The 12,832-nt window shown below is 46.9% G+C and overlaps 1 protein-coding gene and 1 long non-coding RNA gene across 3 annotated transcripts in view; one reads left to right on the top strand and one right to left on the bottom strand.

Moving 5' to 3' along the window:
• HK1 (hexokinase 1) overlaps positions 1–12,832 on the top strand; it is a 69,594-nt gene that overhangs the window by 26,305 nt on the left and 30,457 nt on the right. For both annotated transcript variants that reach the window (XM_082424439.1, XM_082424438.1), the window contains exons 3-5: positions 3,027–3,175; positions 8,756–8,875; positions 12,462–12,557. In XM_082424439.1, the coding sequence (XP_082280565.1) occupies positions 3,027–3,175; positions 8,756–8,875; positions 12,462–12,557 (365 nt within the window). The remainder of the gene's footprint in view (positions 1–3,026; positions 3,176–8,755; positions 8,876–12,461; positions 12,558–12,832) is intronic.
• Positions 1–12,832, bottom strand: part of LOC309642742 — a 335,590-nt gene that overhangs the window by 295,061 nt on the left and 27,697 nt on the right. The window lies entirely within an intron of this gene.

Here is a 12,832-nt window from a genome sequence, read left to right as displayed (position 1 = left end):
TACCGGAAGGAGTTTTCATTATCTTCATTAAAGATCAAAGCAAAAGAACAGAGTCAAAAGCTGCAAGGAATCATGGATGTTGACGAGACCCCCAAAGAGAGATGTAGCTGTTCCTGATGTGCTGAAGTCTCACTTTGATGCTGTCCTTGGGGATCCTTGTCCCCGAGGTCTGTCCAGGAGGCAGTTTTATCCAACGGTTATGAATTTGGGCTTTGGATTCAAATTCTGGCTCTGCCACTTACTGGCCGGGTGCTTTGGCAAGTTACCTAATCCCTCCCAGCCTTTACTTGCTCGTCTGTAGAATGGGGATCATAATAGTACCTATTTCATAGGGTGGAGAGGGTTAAAAGTAAAATGAGGCATATGAAGTACTTAGCGACTGGAGTACAGAAAGGCTCAATGAATGATGGTTAAATAAAGTGCTTTTGGTGTTCTGGTAATTCTTCCTCCTGAGAGGAAGCACCTCATACCAAATTCATTTTTTTAACTGAGTAGTAGTGTAAGCACCATAGGGGTTGGGATTCTGATGGGAGCCCAAAGAAAACCCTAAACTTATTTGAGCAACCTGTAACATCAGGGTCAGAATTTCCCACAAAGCTATGACACCTGCTTCCCAGCATTCTCCCTTGGTCTCTTTCCTTTGGACCATAGAAGCAGTTTTTTTGTTTGTTTTAATTAACTTATTTATTTATTTTTGGCTGCGTTGGGTCTTTGCCGGCTTTCTCTAGTTGCAGCGAGCGGGGGCTACTCTTTGTTGTGGTGCGCGGGCTTCTCATTGCAGTGGCTTCTCTTGTTGCAGAACACAGGCTCTAGGCGCGCGGGCTTCAGTTGTTGTGGCTCGCGGGCTCTAGAGCACAGGCTCAGTAGTTGTGGCGCATGGGCTTAGTTGCTCCGTGGCATGTGGGATCTTCCTGGACCAGGGCTCGAACCCGTGTCCCCTGCATTGGCAGGCGGATTCTTAACCACTGCGCCACCAGGGAAGTCACGATAGAAGCAATTTAAAAACAACGTCATCATGGGGAATTCCCTGGCGGTCCAGTGGTTAGGACTCCACATTTCCACTGCAGGGGGCACGGGTTTGATCCCTGGTCGGGGAACTAAGGTTCTGCATGCCACATGGTGCAGCCAAAAAAACCCCCCCAAAAACAGTGGCATCATGTGGTATATCTATACAGTGGAATATAACTCAGTCATAAAAAGGAATGAGGTACTGATACGTGCTACAACATAGGTGAGCCTTGAAAACATCATGGTAGGTGAAAGAAGCCAACCACAGGGGACCACATATTGTAGTCCACTGATATGAAATGTCCAAAATAGGGAAATCTCTAGAGACAGACAATGGATTAGTGGTTGTTGGTGGATGAGGGGGTTTGGGAAGAAACGGGGAGTGACTGCAAATGGGTACGGAGTTTCTTTTGGGGATGACGGAAAATTTCTATAATTAGATACTGGTGATGGTTGCGCAACTCTGTAAATATACTAAAACCCACCAAAGTGTACACTTTAAAATGTGATAGGTGAATTATTTCTCAATAAAGCTATTATTAAAAAAAAAATACCAACCAACCAGCGGTATAACTGCTTCCTGTTTTATGAACAACAAGCAAGGCTGCCTTGAATGAATGAATGGGCCACCAACCCTTGTGATCAAGCAGCTACCAAGCATTTATTGAGCTGTCCTGGGTGCCAAGGGCAGATGTAAAGAATCCTAAGTTGTGGTTCTTCCCTCAAGGAGCTTGAGAGGGTAAGAACAGAAATTCAGTGTGAGAAGACTTTGGTTCATTCACTGATTCCTTTCCACCCTCATTAGTTCAAGTATTTGTTGTGTTCTTACTGTATGCCAAACAACCATTCTAAGTTCCAGAAATAGAGCAGTGTGTCGGAGCTTAAAGCTTGGTAGAATCAAATACAAAGATGGCGTCAGCTTTATAAAAGAAAAGCTGTTTTTTTAAAAAAGCCAACCACTACTTAAGGAAAAAATTAAAGAGCTCAAGGGACCCAGGATAGCCAAAACAATCTTGAAAAAGAGGAACAAAGTTGGAGGACTTTCACTTCCCAGTTTCAAAATTTCAAAGCAGTAGTAGTCAAGACAGTGTGGTACGGGCATAAGGTTAGACATATAGATCAGTGGATCAAAACTGAGAGTTCACTATGTCAATTACATCTCAGTAAAACTGGAGAAAAAAGAATGGGGAGTCCAGAAATGCCCATACATTTATAGTCACTTGATTTTTTTTTTTTTAAGTGCTTCTATAGCACCTTGTATTTTTTTTTAATTTAATTTAATTAATTAATTTATTTTATTTATTTATGGCTGTGTTGGGTCTTCGTTTCTGTGCGAGGGCTTTCTCTAGTTGCGGCAAGTGGGGGCCACTCTTCATCGCGGTGCGTGGGCCTCTCACTATCGCGGCCTCTCTTGTTGCGGAGAACAGGCTCCAGACGCGCAGGCTCAGCAATTGTGGCTCACGGGCCTAGTTGCTCCGCGGCATGTGGGATCTTCCCAGACCAGGGCTCGAACCCGTGTCCCCTGCATTGGCAGGCAGATTCTCAACCACTGCCACCAGGGAAGCCCTAGTCACTTGATTTTTGACAAGGGTGCCAATGAGGGAAAGAGTAGTCTTTTCAACAAATGGTGCTAGAATTTGACAGTGGACATCCACATGCAAAAGAATGAAGTTGGACCTCTACCTCATATCATATACAAAAATTAACTCAAAATGGATCAAATACCTAAATGTATGACCTAAAACTATAAAACTCGTAGAAGGAAACATAGGTGTGAATCTTTGTGACCTTGGATTTGGCAATGGATTTTTAGAAATAACACCAAAAGCACTAACAACAGAAGTGGGCTTCTCTTGCCCACTCTTCCAGGCGGGCAGTGGTCCGATGGGGTCTGAATGACTCCTGCTTCTGGCCGAAAGCACAGCGCGGTGGGGCCAGACCCTGTTAAGAAGCGGGCAGAGCATGAGACTTTCCCGGAGCACTTGAATCTGATGTGATACTGTTGTCTCCCTAAACAGAAAAGGGAGATTTCATTGCCCTGGATCTTGGCGGGTCTTCCTTTCGAATTCTGCGGGTGCAAGTGAATCATGAGCAAAAACAGACTGTTCATATGGAGTCCGAGGTTTACGACACCCCGGAGAACATCATGCACGGCAGTGGAAGCCAGGTGGGTCCCTGCTCCCTTCCGATCAACCCCTGTGGCCCAAGCATCAGGCCCCAGGGTACCTCCAGGAACCAGACCCCAAAGCACTGGGAGTCCATCATAGGCACGAGTGGAGGACTCTTGGGTGGAAGAGTGTGACTGCCTGAAGAGACCCCACCATGTGCATAAACTGGTGGATGGGAGGGGGCTGCTGGGACTCTCAGGTAAGGGGTGCGAAGAGGAGGCCCAGCAGGTAAATGCATCCATTCCCTAAGGATCCTGGGATTGGTTCCCCAGCAGAGGGGTAGCAGAGTCCTTGGGTGAAAACCCTTCTTCCAAGCCATTGTCGTCCTCACCCAGTTCACCAAAGACCCAGGCCTCATAGGTTATGACTGTCACCTTGTGGGGCAGCAGGAATCTGAGCTCATAGCCCGAGGGCTATTATAAAGGGCTCCTGGCTACCCGATTTAATAGTCTTCTACAAGTCCTTGGCCCAGAAAGCACCGAGGGCAAGGCCTTGCCTGGAAAGTCACCATCCCTTCCTCTCACACTCGTAACCCCTGCCAACGGAAGGGCTGCCTTCCTTTGCTGGTCGAGCCTGTGGGCATGCTCAGAAGGGCCTGTCCACCCTCCCTGCTTCCCCATCTGGTCGTGGTGGGTGATGGGCCGAAGGCTCACTGAGGACCCTGTGATCAGGGTGTGGGCAGCCCCCGGTCAGGTTTTCAGTCATTTCCGGGTCCTGTTCTACTCCTCACCCTCTCCTGTAGGTGTTCTGGCCACTCCCATTTGAAGCTCGCCTCCTGAGTCATGGCCTTTGTCAGGATATGTATTATTCAGAGCTTGCCAAATATTTGCTTTAGGGAGGGTGTGTTCACGGCAAGGTTCATGACTAAGTTCTCCAGAAAACTTATTGGTTCTGGGCTGGACTTTGAGATGAGACCCAGAGCCTTCTCTTGGCTCCACTTTGTTCCTAAATTAACGTGGGTGGGACCTGACGCAAGCTCTCTGCCTTTTCCTTCTACGAGAGAAAAGGGCTAATCCCGGCCTTTAACCTACTGCCGGCGGGTTGGGTTCAGAGCTTTTCAGACCATGTCACAGTGAGCATTGAAGGGGACACTGTCCCTAGGACAGATGGGCCACTTTTCAGTCAGCTGCTGAAAGAGTGCGTCACTCATCTGATGGCCCTGCCGGGAGGTCCCCCTGCCTATCCCTCCATCACTGGGCTTCAGAGACTGGCTCATTCATCCAGTGTGTGCATGGAGGCTGCCAGCAAGTAGGTCTCCTCGTCCTGCCCGGTGGTTGCTGCGTTGTTCCTTTATGCAGGTGGCCAGCATCCTCTGGTTGGCATCCTGTTCTCTCCATTTGCCAAAAGTACTGACCTGTGACTCTGTTCCCCATGGTCTTTGGGTCGAGCCACCTCTGCCTCTTGCTTCTCCATTGGGACTCACACCCTGTGCTGCAGACATTCCTGTGTGCTTTGGCCTGACCTTTTAGGAGCAGGGTTTATAAATTAAGGGATGCCTCCCACCTCAGGTGCACACTTCCTGCGTCACTTCCACAGTGACTTTCTTCTTTTTTTTTGGCCGCGTTGGGGCATGTGGGATCTTAGTTCCCCAACCAGGGATCGAACCCACACCCCCTGCAGTGGAAGCACGGAGTCCTAACCACTGGACCGCCAGGGAAGTCCCATGACTTTCTTCTTATTGCTGCCTCTGGGACCTTGACTCTCCCAGCCTCTGTCCCCATCTTCCCAGCCCCGGGATCACTTTGTTTCCTGCTGTTTCTTCCTCTGTCCCTTTCAAGCAGTCTGCAGAGAAAAGATGGTGATGATGATGATGATGATAACGATAATGTTATATTGTCATAGCAAAAACTTACATAGAGCTTGTTATGTATGTCACTGATCTAAGCACTTTATTTGGATTAACTCGTTTAATCATCACAACAACCCTATGAGGTGGGTATTATTATTATTCCCATTTCACAGATGAGAAAATTGAGGCTTAGATGTTAAGTAACCAGCCCCTTGGGTCACACAGCACATAAGCGATAGAGCTGGGATTTGAACCCAGGCAGTCTGGCTCCAGATGTTACAGTTTTAGCAACATGGGACACTCATAGGCTAGGTTTTGTCTTTGTTTTAAATTAATTAAAAAATTAATTTATATTTTTATTAAAAATGTTTGATGGTGTGGAAATGTGAGGGCTGTGGGTAAGGAGGAAGGTCCAAGTGATTGAGGGAGAAGGTAAGCAGTAGAAAAATAGGGGTGAAACCGTAACCTCTTGTCCAGAAGTTTGGTGTGAGGTTAGCAATAAGTATTGGTGGTCCATTTTTCTGAGATCTCTTATCGACCTATTGAATATTCTAGTAAACCAAGGGCCCCATTTTGCCCATGAAGCAACTCATACTTATAGACTGTGAATTGTGCTGAATTCTTGGGGTTGTGATCTCATCTTCTGTAATGTACAGGAATTTTTGCTAGATTTTTAAACCTTTTATTCAAAATAATTTGAAACTTACAGAAAAGCTTTAAGATAAGCACAAAGAGCTTTTTATACCCTTTATCCAGATTTCCCAATTAACTATTTGCTTTATCCTTCTTTCTCTCTTTCTCTACATAAGCACACACACACACACACAGACGCAGACACACACACACACACACAGACACACAAGTTATCTCGAAAGTTTCAGTGCAATTTTAAGCTTTAATAATTTCAGAAGCATAAATGCAACCTTCTTAAAACATCACTTATTTAGTTTTTGGAATTTTGAATACTAAATAAATAATTTAAATTTATTTAAATTATATAAATGTACATGTTGTCAGGAAAGAAAAAAAAATGTTTTTTAGACACTAAAATTTTGCGTGCCGAGAGGCTGGGTAACTTCCCTTTCTGGCTGGTCACAGACGTGGGTTAGCCTAGGGGAACGCCCCTGGGTTGGGGACATTTCCTTCTTAGCAGAGCACTAAGGGGTGGGTGTGTTTGGCTTGAATGGGGGCGGGGGGCTGCTTCCAGCGCCCCAGCCCTGTGAATCCACTTCTGCGGCTGAGCTCTTCCTGCCTCTTCCTGCCCACAGCCTGCCTTCCTTCCTTCCACCCAGCCAGCTCTCTTGAGGGCCAGGGAGCCTGGAGCTTCTGAGTGCAGATGACGTGGGGCGAGCTGATGGGCTTAGTAATGGGTTTATATTGCTCAGAAATGTAGGTCGCAGGAAGTTTAGCTGGGCTTCTCCGGGGAAGGTGGTCATGTGTCTCCTTAGTCAGTTGCCGCTGTAGCCATGACCTGAGTAATAGTGACTCAGGGACAGAGACTCCCAAGTCAAAACTGACAATTTTTCATTTACCTTGGCAGGAAAGTCAGACTGTAGAGCTGGGTCAAGGATACCTGGGGAAAGATGGGGCTAGGTCTCTCAAGGAGACCCTGCACAGTGGCTGTGAGGGCGGCAGTGATCCCCCAGCCCGCAGAGGCCCCCGTCCCCCAGCCTGGCCCCGCTCTGGCCTGGCCCTTGGCTGGACTCCTCCTATACAATTTATCTGACGTTTTGTTTCGGTTTCCTCTACCCCCTCAGTCTGTCAGGGGGCCCCGGCAGATTGGCCAGGAGTGAGTGAACCACAACCTCGGTGAAGAGGCCTCCTCTTCTCCCCTCGAACTACAGCCCTGGTCTGGGAGAGGGCGTGGGTGCTGCTTGTGGTCTAGTTTTGTTTTGTTTTTGAATTCAGGCTGGAATCAGAAAGCTGTGGATTCTGGCAGGTGGTCCTTGTGCCCTTCCCCCGCTCCTCCCTGGGCTGGTCCCTTATTCCTCCATAGCCCTTTATCCAAAACATACCCGCACAGACTGGGGACCAGCCCCCTCCCCTGTGTTTCTCCCCAAATCCCTTTAGATGCGGAGGGAAGAGAGGGAGAGGGGAGGGGACCTGCCCCCTCCTCAGGCATCTGGGAGGGACCTACCCCCATGGGCTTCACTCTTTACTGTGGGCTCTCTCCCTGACACTTTTGTTAAAATCGAGCCTGAATAAAACTGTAAGTTTAATATGGGGGGAAAAAAAGGATACCCTGCAAATAAAGCCTTCAGGCAGATGACCTTGTCTGGGAACATGGGCTGGGGTTGCTTCCTGTGACCCTGTGGTTTGGCTCTGCCAACACTGCCTTCTCTGGGCTTTGAGGAGCTCCATTAGCTGTGTCAATCCCATATACAAGGGAGGTCTAGTGGTCTGTGTTAGATGACAGCCATGTGAAAAAAGCCAGAGAGGTTACCTGGTCTGTGGCATATGGTTGCCGAAAGAGCATATATATGCTTTGGTTACATTAATAGAGGTATAGAGCCAAGGGAAGGGGAGGTTCTTAGTTCAACTAAGCTTTCCTCTTGGTCAGAACACATATAAAATATTATATTCAGTTCTGGATACATTTTAGAGAAGAGGGGAGGTATTGGAGAGATCCAAAAGGTTGCCTTAGAGGTGGTGAGTGTCCCATCATTGACGGTATTCACCCAGAGGCTAGGGAAACAGCGTTCTGGGTTCTTCCTAGTGGAGTCTAAGATACGTATACATATCCCGGCCACATGTTGTGGAGCTGGCAAACTTAAACTGCAATCCACTAAATAAATTGTGGTATAGTCACACCATAGAATACCGTGCGGCAGTGAGAATCAGCAATCTACAGAGACACACAACGTGGATGACACACACATAGTGTAGTGGAAAAGAAGGCAGACACCAACGAGTGCACACTGTTGTTCCATTTATACGTAGTAGACAACCAGGCAAAACTAATCGAGGGTGGCGGAAGTCAGAGTGGCTGCCGATTGCCCTTGTGGGGTTGGGTGGCAGAAGCAGTGGCTGCACGAGGTGGGTGTCTGGGTGCTGATAACATTGTTTCTCGATCTGGGTGCTGGTGACACAGGTGGGTGCAGCTTATGAGAATCCAGTGAACCCTATACTTAGGATGTCTGCACTTTTTTGCATGCATATTATACTTGAGTAAAAAGTAAAAATTTGTTAACCTGAAGATTCTGAAATCACGCAAGTGGGCTAGAGGCTAGGAATATATATGTATTACGCGGAGCTTCTGGAATTGACAGAGCGAGGGAGATAGAGATGGAGATAGAGATACAGAGAAGGGGCCAAATGGCCACTCCACCTGGGTGGCTGCTGGTGATCTATGGCCTGTGTGTTATGGAGGATGAGCTGATTTTCTCTTATTTTTACATTTCCTCAGTACCCAGATAATACATCTTAGTGACCACTGAGAGGCCAGTTCTGTGGGAAGCCTTTAAAAGGCTTCCTAAGCCGTGGTGGCCCATGAAGCAGGCTCTTTTCAAGGGACTCTTCTTTGCCAGTCACACACAGCATGGCTTTTCTTTTTATTTTGGCCGTGCCGTGAGGCATGCAGGATCTTAGTTCCCCCACCAGGGATTGAACCTGCGCCCCCTGCAGTGGAAGTCCCCAGCATGGCTTTTCATGCAGGGCCACTGGGTGCCTTGGGTATGGGCAGCTGGGGTAGCCGTGCTCCTTTCTGTGTGGGGCAGAGAATTGTTCACATTTTTCCTGAATTGCTAAGTCCCCTTCCTCCCTCCTGACTGCTCTCTTGTGCTTCCTCCAGCTTTTTGATCATGTCGCTGAGTGCCTGGGAGACTTCATGGAGAAAAAAAAAATCAAGGACAAGAAATTACCTGTCGGATTCACGTTTTCTTTCCCTTGTCGGCAATCCAAAATAGACGAGGTAAGACATTCTGGGATCATAGTGCTCCACAGAAGCCCCATAGGGGAAATGCTAATGAACCCTTTCCCTTGACTACTTTTCCCTTTTGCTTACAGGATGGCTTGTGTATCTTGTATTTTTTAGAAATATTTGTAGAAATTAATGTAAGGTCATGATAATCATGTTTATTTTCTAATTGCTTTAATTATATATGTATTTTTGGAGACGAATCATGGTATTTGTGGCCATTAGGTAGAGAGGACCATTTCTTAAACTCAAGCAAGTGAAGGAAAACAAAGTAGGTTTAGTGACCTTTCACAAGGCCTGTTTTTGGTACGAGTTTCCCTTGCTTTTGAGAACTGAGGCTCGATAGCCACACTCCCTGGGCAGAGACAGGGTGAGACACCCCTCCTCCCACAAGGAGAGGTGGGAGATGGCCTGGGAATGAAGCAACAGTGCTGGCTGTATGCTTGTTTATCAGTGGCTGTGGCCCGAGTGCCATCCCTGTGTGGGCTGGGCTAGGCCCTGGGAAAGAGCTGCACGCAGACATGGCCTGCCCCCCGGAGGTGCAGTCTTTCAGGGAAGGAGGCATTGCAGAAGTGGAGAGGGAACGTCCTCAGGGGCACAAAAGCCCCGCAGGGCAGGGCAGATGTGCCTGGCAGAGAAGGAGCCAAAAGTGTGTCCCCCACCTGCCAGCCTTGATTCCCATCCGGAGAGGGCTTCCTAAACTGGGCATGCTTCCTGCCAGGAAGCCAGTGGATCACAGGCTCTAATTACCCATCCGGAGGTCTGTGCCCACTCCTCAAGGCTGCCCGGGACCTTCAAGGTTGTCCAAATCTAGACCAGCTGCCTTTTTCCACAGATGAGCAAAGTGGGCCTCAGAGGAGTTGGGGAAACTGCCCACAAGGAAATGGGCAGAAGTGGTGGGAATAGGATCAATCTCCTGATTTCCAACCCACGTTCTTTCCACAATACCATGTTCTCCGAGGGTTTTGGAGGCCTGAGGGTTGAAGGGAAGAAAACAGAGTGTCCAGGGGCTTTTGGAATGCCTGGCTCGGCTGCAGGCTGCTGCCTGCCCTTCCCGGTGCATCCTGCAGGCTGTGTGGCTTTCAGAGCGCGGGGCAGCCCAGTGTGGAAAAGCTCCCCATCGCTGCGTCACCCCGGAGGCTACAGGGCCTGAACAGCAGCCCCTCCCAACCCTGCTGCGTTTATAGTGACTTCCTCCATTCGGAGGCAAAGTCAAGTAGAACAATTTTTTTTCTTTTCTAGTATCCTTGATTAAAAAAAAAATACAGATGCAATATGTAAAACAATTGAAATAATATAAAGGTGTAAAGCAAAAAGTAAAAATTCCTACCCTTCTACATTCCCAAGTGAATAACCATTGGATGTCTGTCCTTAATGTTTCTCCATTAATATACACACAGAGATGGATCATATTGTATAAATTGCAGTGTCACCGCTTACAAATGGCGGTTAAGTTCCAAACTTGGGGAAGACGCATGAATCATATATAGTCAGTGTTATCCTTTAATCTCAGGACGTGGCTCTTAGAAGTTCAGTAGCCAAAAATTATCTTAGCATTTTGTTTCCCTTCCCAATTTGGCTCTGACAAAAGTTCATTGGGGCTGTGGAAACCAAGGTCTGGTTTGAAAGTGCAGAAAGGTGATCAGGTAATAACGGCATTTCTCTTGTTCTCTTTTTTTTTTTTTTTTTTTTTTTTGTGGTGAAGGAAAGTGCAGCATTTATTGCAGGGTACCAAGCAAGGAGTCCAGGCAGCTAGCACTCCCCAGTGGCTTTCAGGGAAATGTTTTTTAAAGATAGGGTGAGGAAGAGGGTTGCAGGGTGAGTGACCAGCTCATGGAAGGTCTGCTGATTGGTTGGTGGTGAGATAATGGGGAGTCAACATCATCAACCTTCTGGTTCCAACCAGTCTTGGGTCTAATGTGCTTGTGAGCAGCATACAGTTAACTTCTTCCACCTGGTGGTGGTTTCAATATCTGCAAAAAGGATCAAAGAATTTGGCTCAGAATATTATCTATAGGCCTTGAAAAGGAACTAAATGTCCTTGAATTTGTTTAATGGCTAAACTGATATTATTTTGTCTTGCTTGACTGCTTTTCTTTGTTTCTGCATTTTCCCACTTCTCTGATTAAATTTATTCTTTGGAATTCAGGGAAGGCCTAGGAGGTCTGTCCTAGGAAGGCCCCATAGGGTCCTGCTTGGTTTTGAATATTTATAAAACATCTTCTTTATACATTGATTGATGGACACAGGTGGCTTCTATATCTTGGCTTTTGTAAATAGTGCTGCAATGAACCCAAGTGTACATATATCTCTTTGATTTAGTGTTTTCATTGTCTTCATGTAAATACACAGAAATGGAAATGCTGGATTGTATGGTAGTTCTATTTTCAGTTTTTTGAGGAACCTCCATACTGTTTTCCATAGTGGCTGCACCAATATGCATGCCCACAAACATGTACAAGGGTTTCCTTTTCTCCATGACGTCTCAAACAATTGTTATTTGTTGTTTTTTGGATAATAGCCATTTTGAAAGGTGTGAGGTGATATCTCACTTTGGTTTTGATTTTCATATCCCTGATAATTAGTGATATTGAGCATATTTTCATGTGTCTGTTGGCCATCTGTATGTCTTCCTTGGAAAAATGTCTATTCAGGTCCTATGCCCATTATTTAATCAGACAGTTTTTTTGTTTTGAGGGATTTTTTTATACTCAGTTGTATGAGTTCTTTGTATATTTTGGATATTAACCCCTTATGGGAAATATCATTTACAAATATCTTTTCCCATTCAGTAGGTTGCCTTTTCATTTTTTTTTTTTTAACATCTTTATTGGAGTATAATTGCTTTACAATGGTGTGTTAGTTTCTGCTTTATAACAAAGTGAATCAGTTATACATATACATATGTTCCCATATCTCTTCCCTCTTGCGTCTCCCTCCCTCCCACCCTCCCTATCCCACCCCTCTAGGTGTTCACAAAGCACCGAGCTGATCTCCCTGTGCTATGCAGCTGCTTTCCACTAGCTATCTATTTTACATTTGGTAGTGTATCTATGTCCATGCCACTCTCTCACCCTGTCACATCTTACCCCTCCCCCCCCATATCCTCAAGTCCATTCTCTAGTAGGTCTGTGTCTTTATTCCCGTCTTGCCACTAGGTTCTTCATGACCTTTTTTTTTTTTTTTTCCTTAGATTCCATATATATGTGTTAGCATACTGTATTTGTTTTTCTCTTTCTGACTTACTTCACTCTGTATGACAATCTTGTTCTCTTTTTAAATGAAGTCTGGCTGTGCAGTTGACATCAGTTAGATTTGCGTGCCATGTGACACCACGGCACTGGCCAGCCACTGGCTGTATTTGAGCATGAGCTGCAGGGTTTTTCCCCATGGCAGCCCCCAGAGAAATACATTGTGTGGACGGATAAACAGGAGATAGGACAGAGTCTGGCTCTGTTACCCAGTGTGATCTGGAGTGAACCTATTGTCCCCTCTGGGCCTCCGCTTCTGTCACTGTCCTTGAGCAGACCCCCCAGGGACCTCCCAGCCCTCTTCCAACCCCATCTACTCTCCTTTGCAGGCCATCCTGATCACCTGGACAAAGAGATTTAAAGCGAGTGGAGTGGAGGGAACGGATGTGGTGAAGCTGCTTGAGAAAGCCATCAAAAAGCGCGGGGTAACTTCTCACTGGCCACTTGCCTTGACTACCCGGAGGTGGGGGAGTGTGGGGAGAAGGCTGTGTGACCAAGGCTCTTTGAGAGGACAGTAGTGCATGGCCTGAGCCATCACATGGTGGGGGGGAGGGCAGTCCTTGAAGACCCAGGCAGGTGAGTGGTGAGAGTTCACGGTCTAGAAGGTCGGGGCTGGTTCAAAGCAGAGCTGTCCGAGGTACTGCCCCAAAGAGCCAAGCCCTTGGGCAGGGGATGGCCTCCTTCCAACAGGAGGGCAGCT

The sequence above is a fragment of the Balaenoptera physalus genome (assembly GCF_965194825.1).
Source record: "Balaenoptera physalus genome assembly, chromosome: 14".
Lineage (NCBI taxonomy): Eukaryota > Metazoa > Chordata > Mammalia > Artiodactyla > Balaenopteridae > Balaenoptera > Balaenoptera physalus.
Note: the sequence above shows the minus strand (reverse complement) of the source record. Positions and strands in the feature narration are given on the sequence as shown.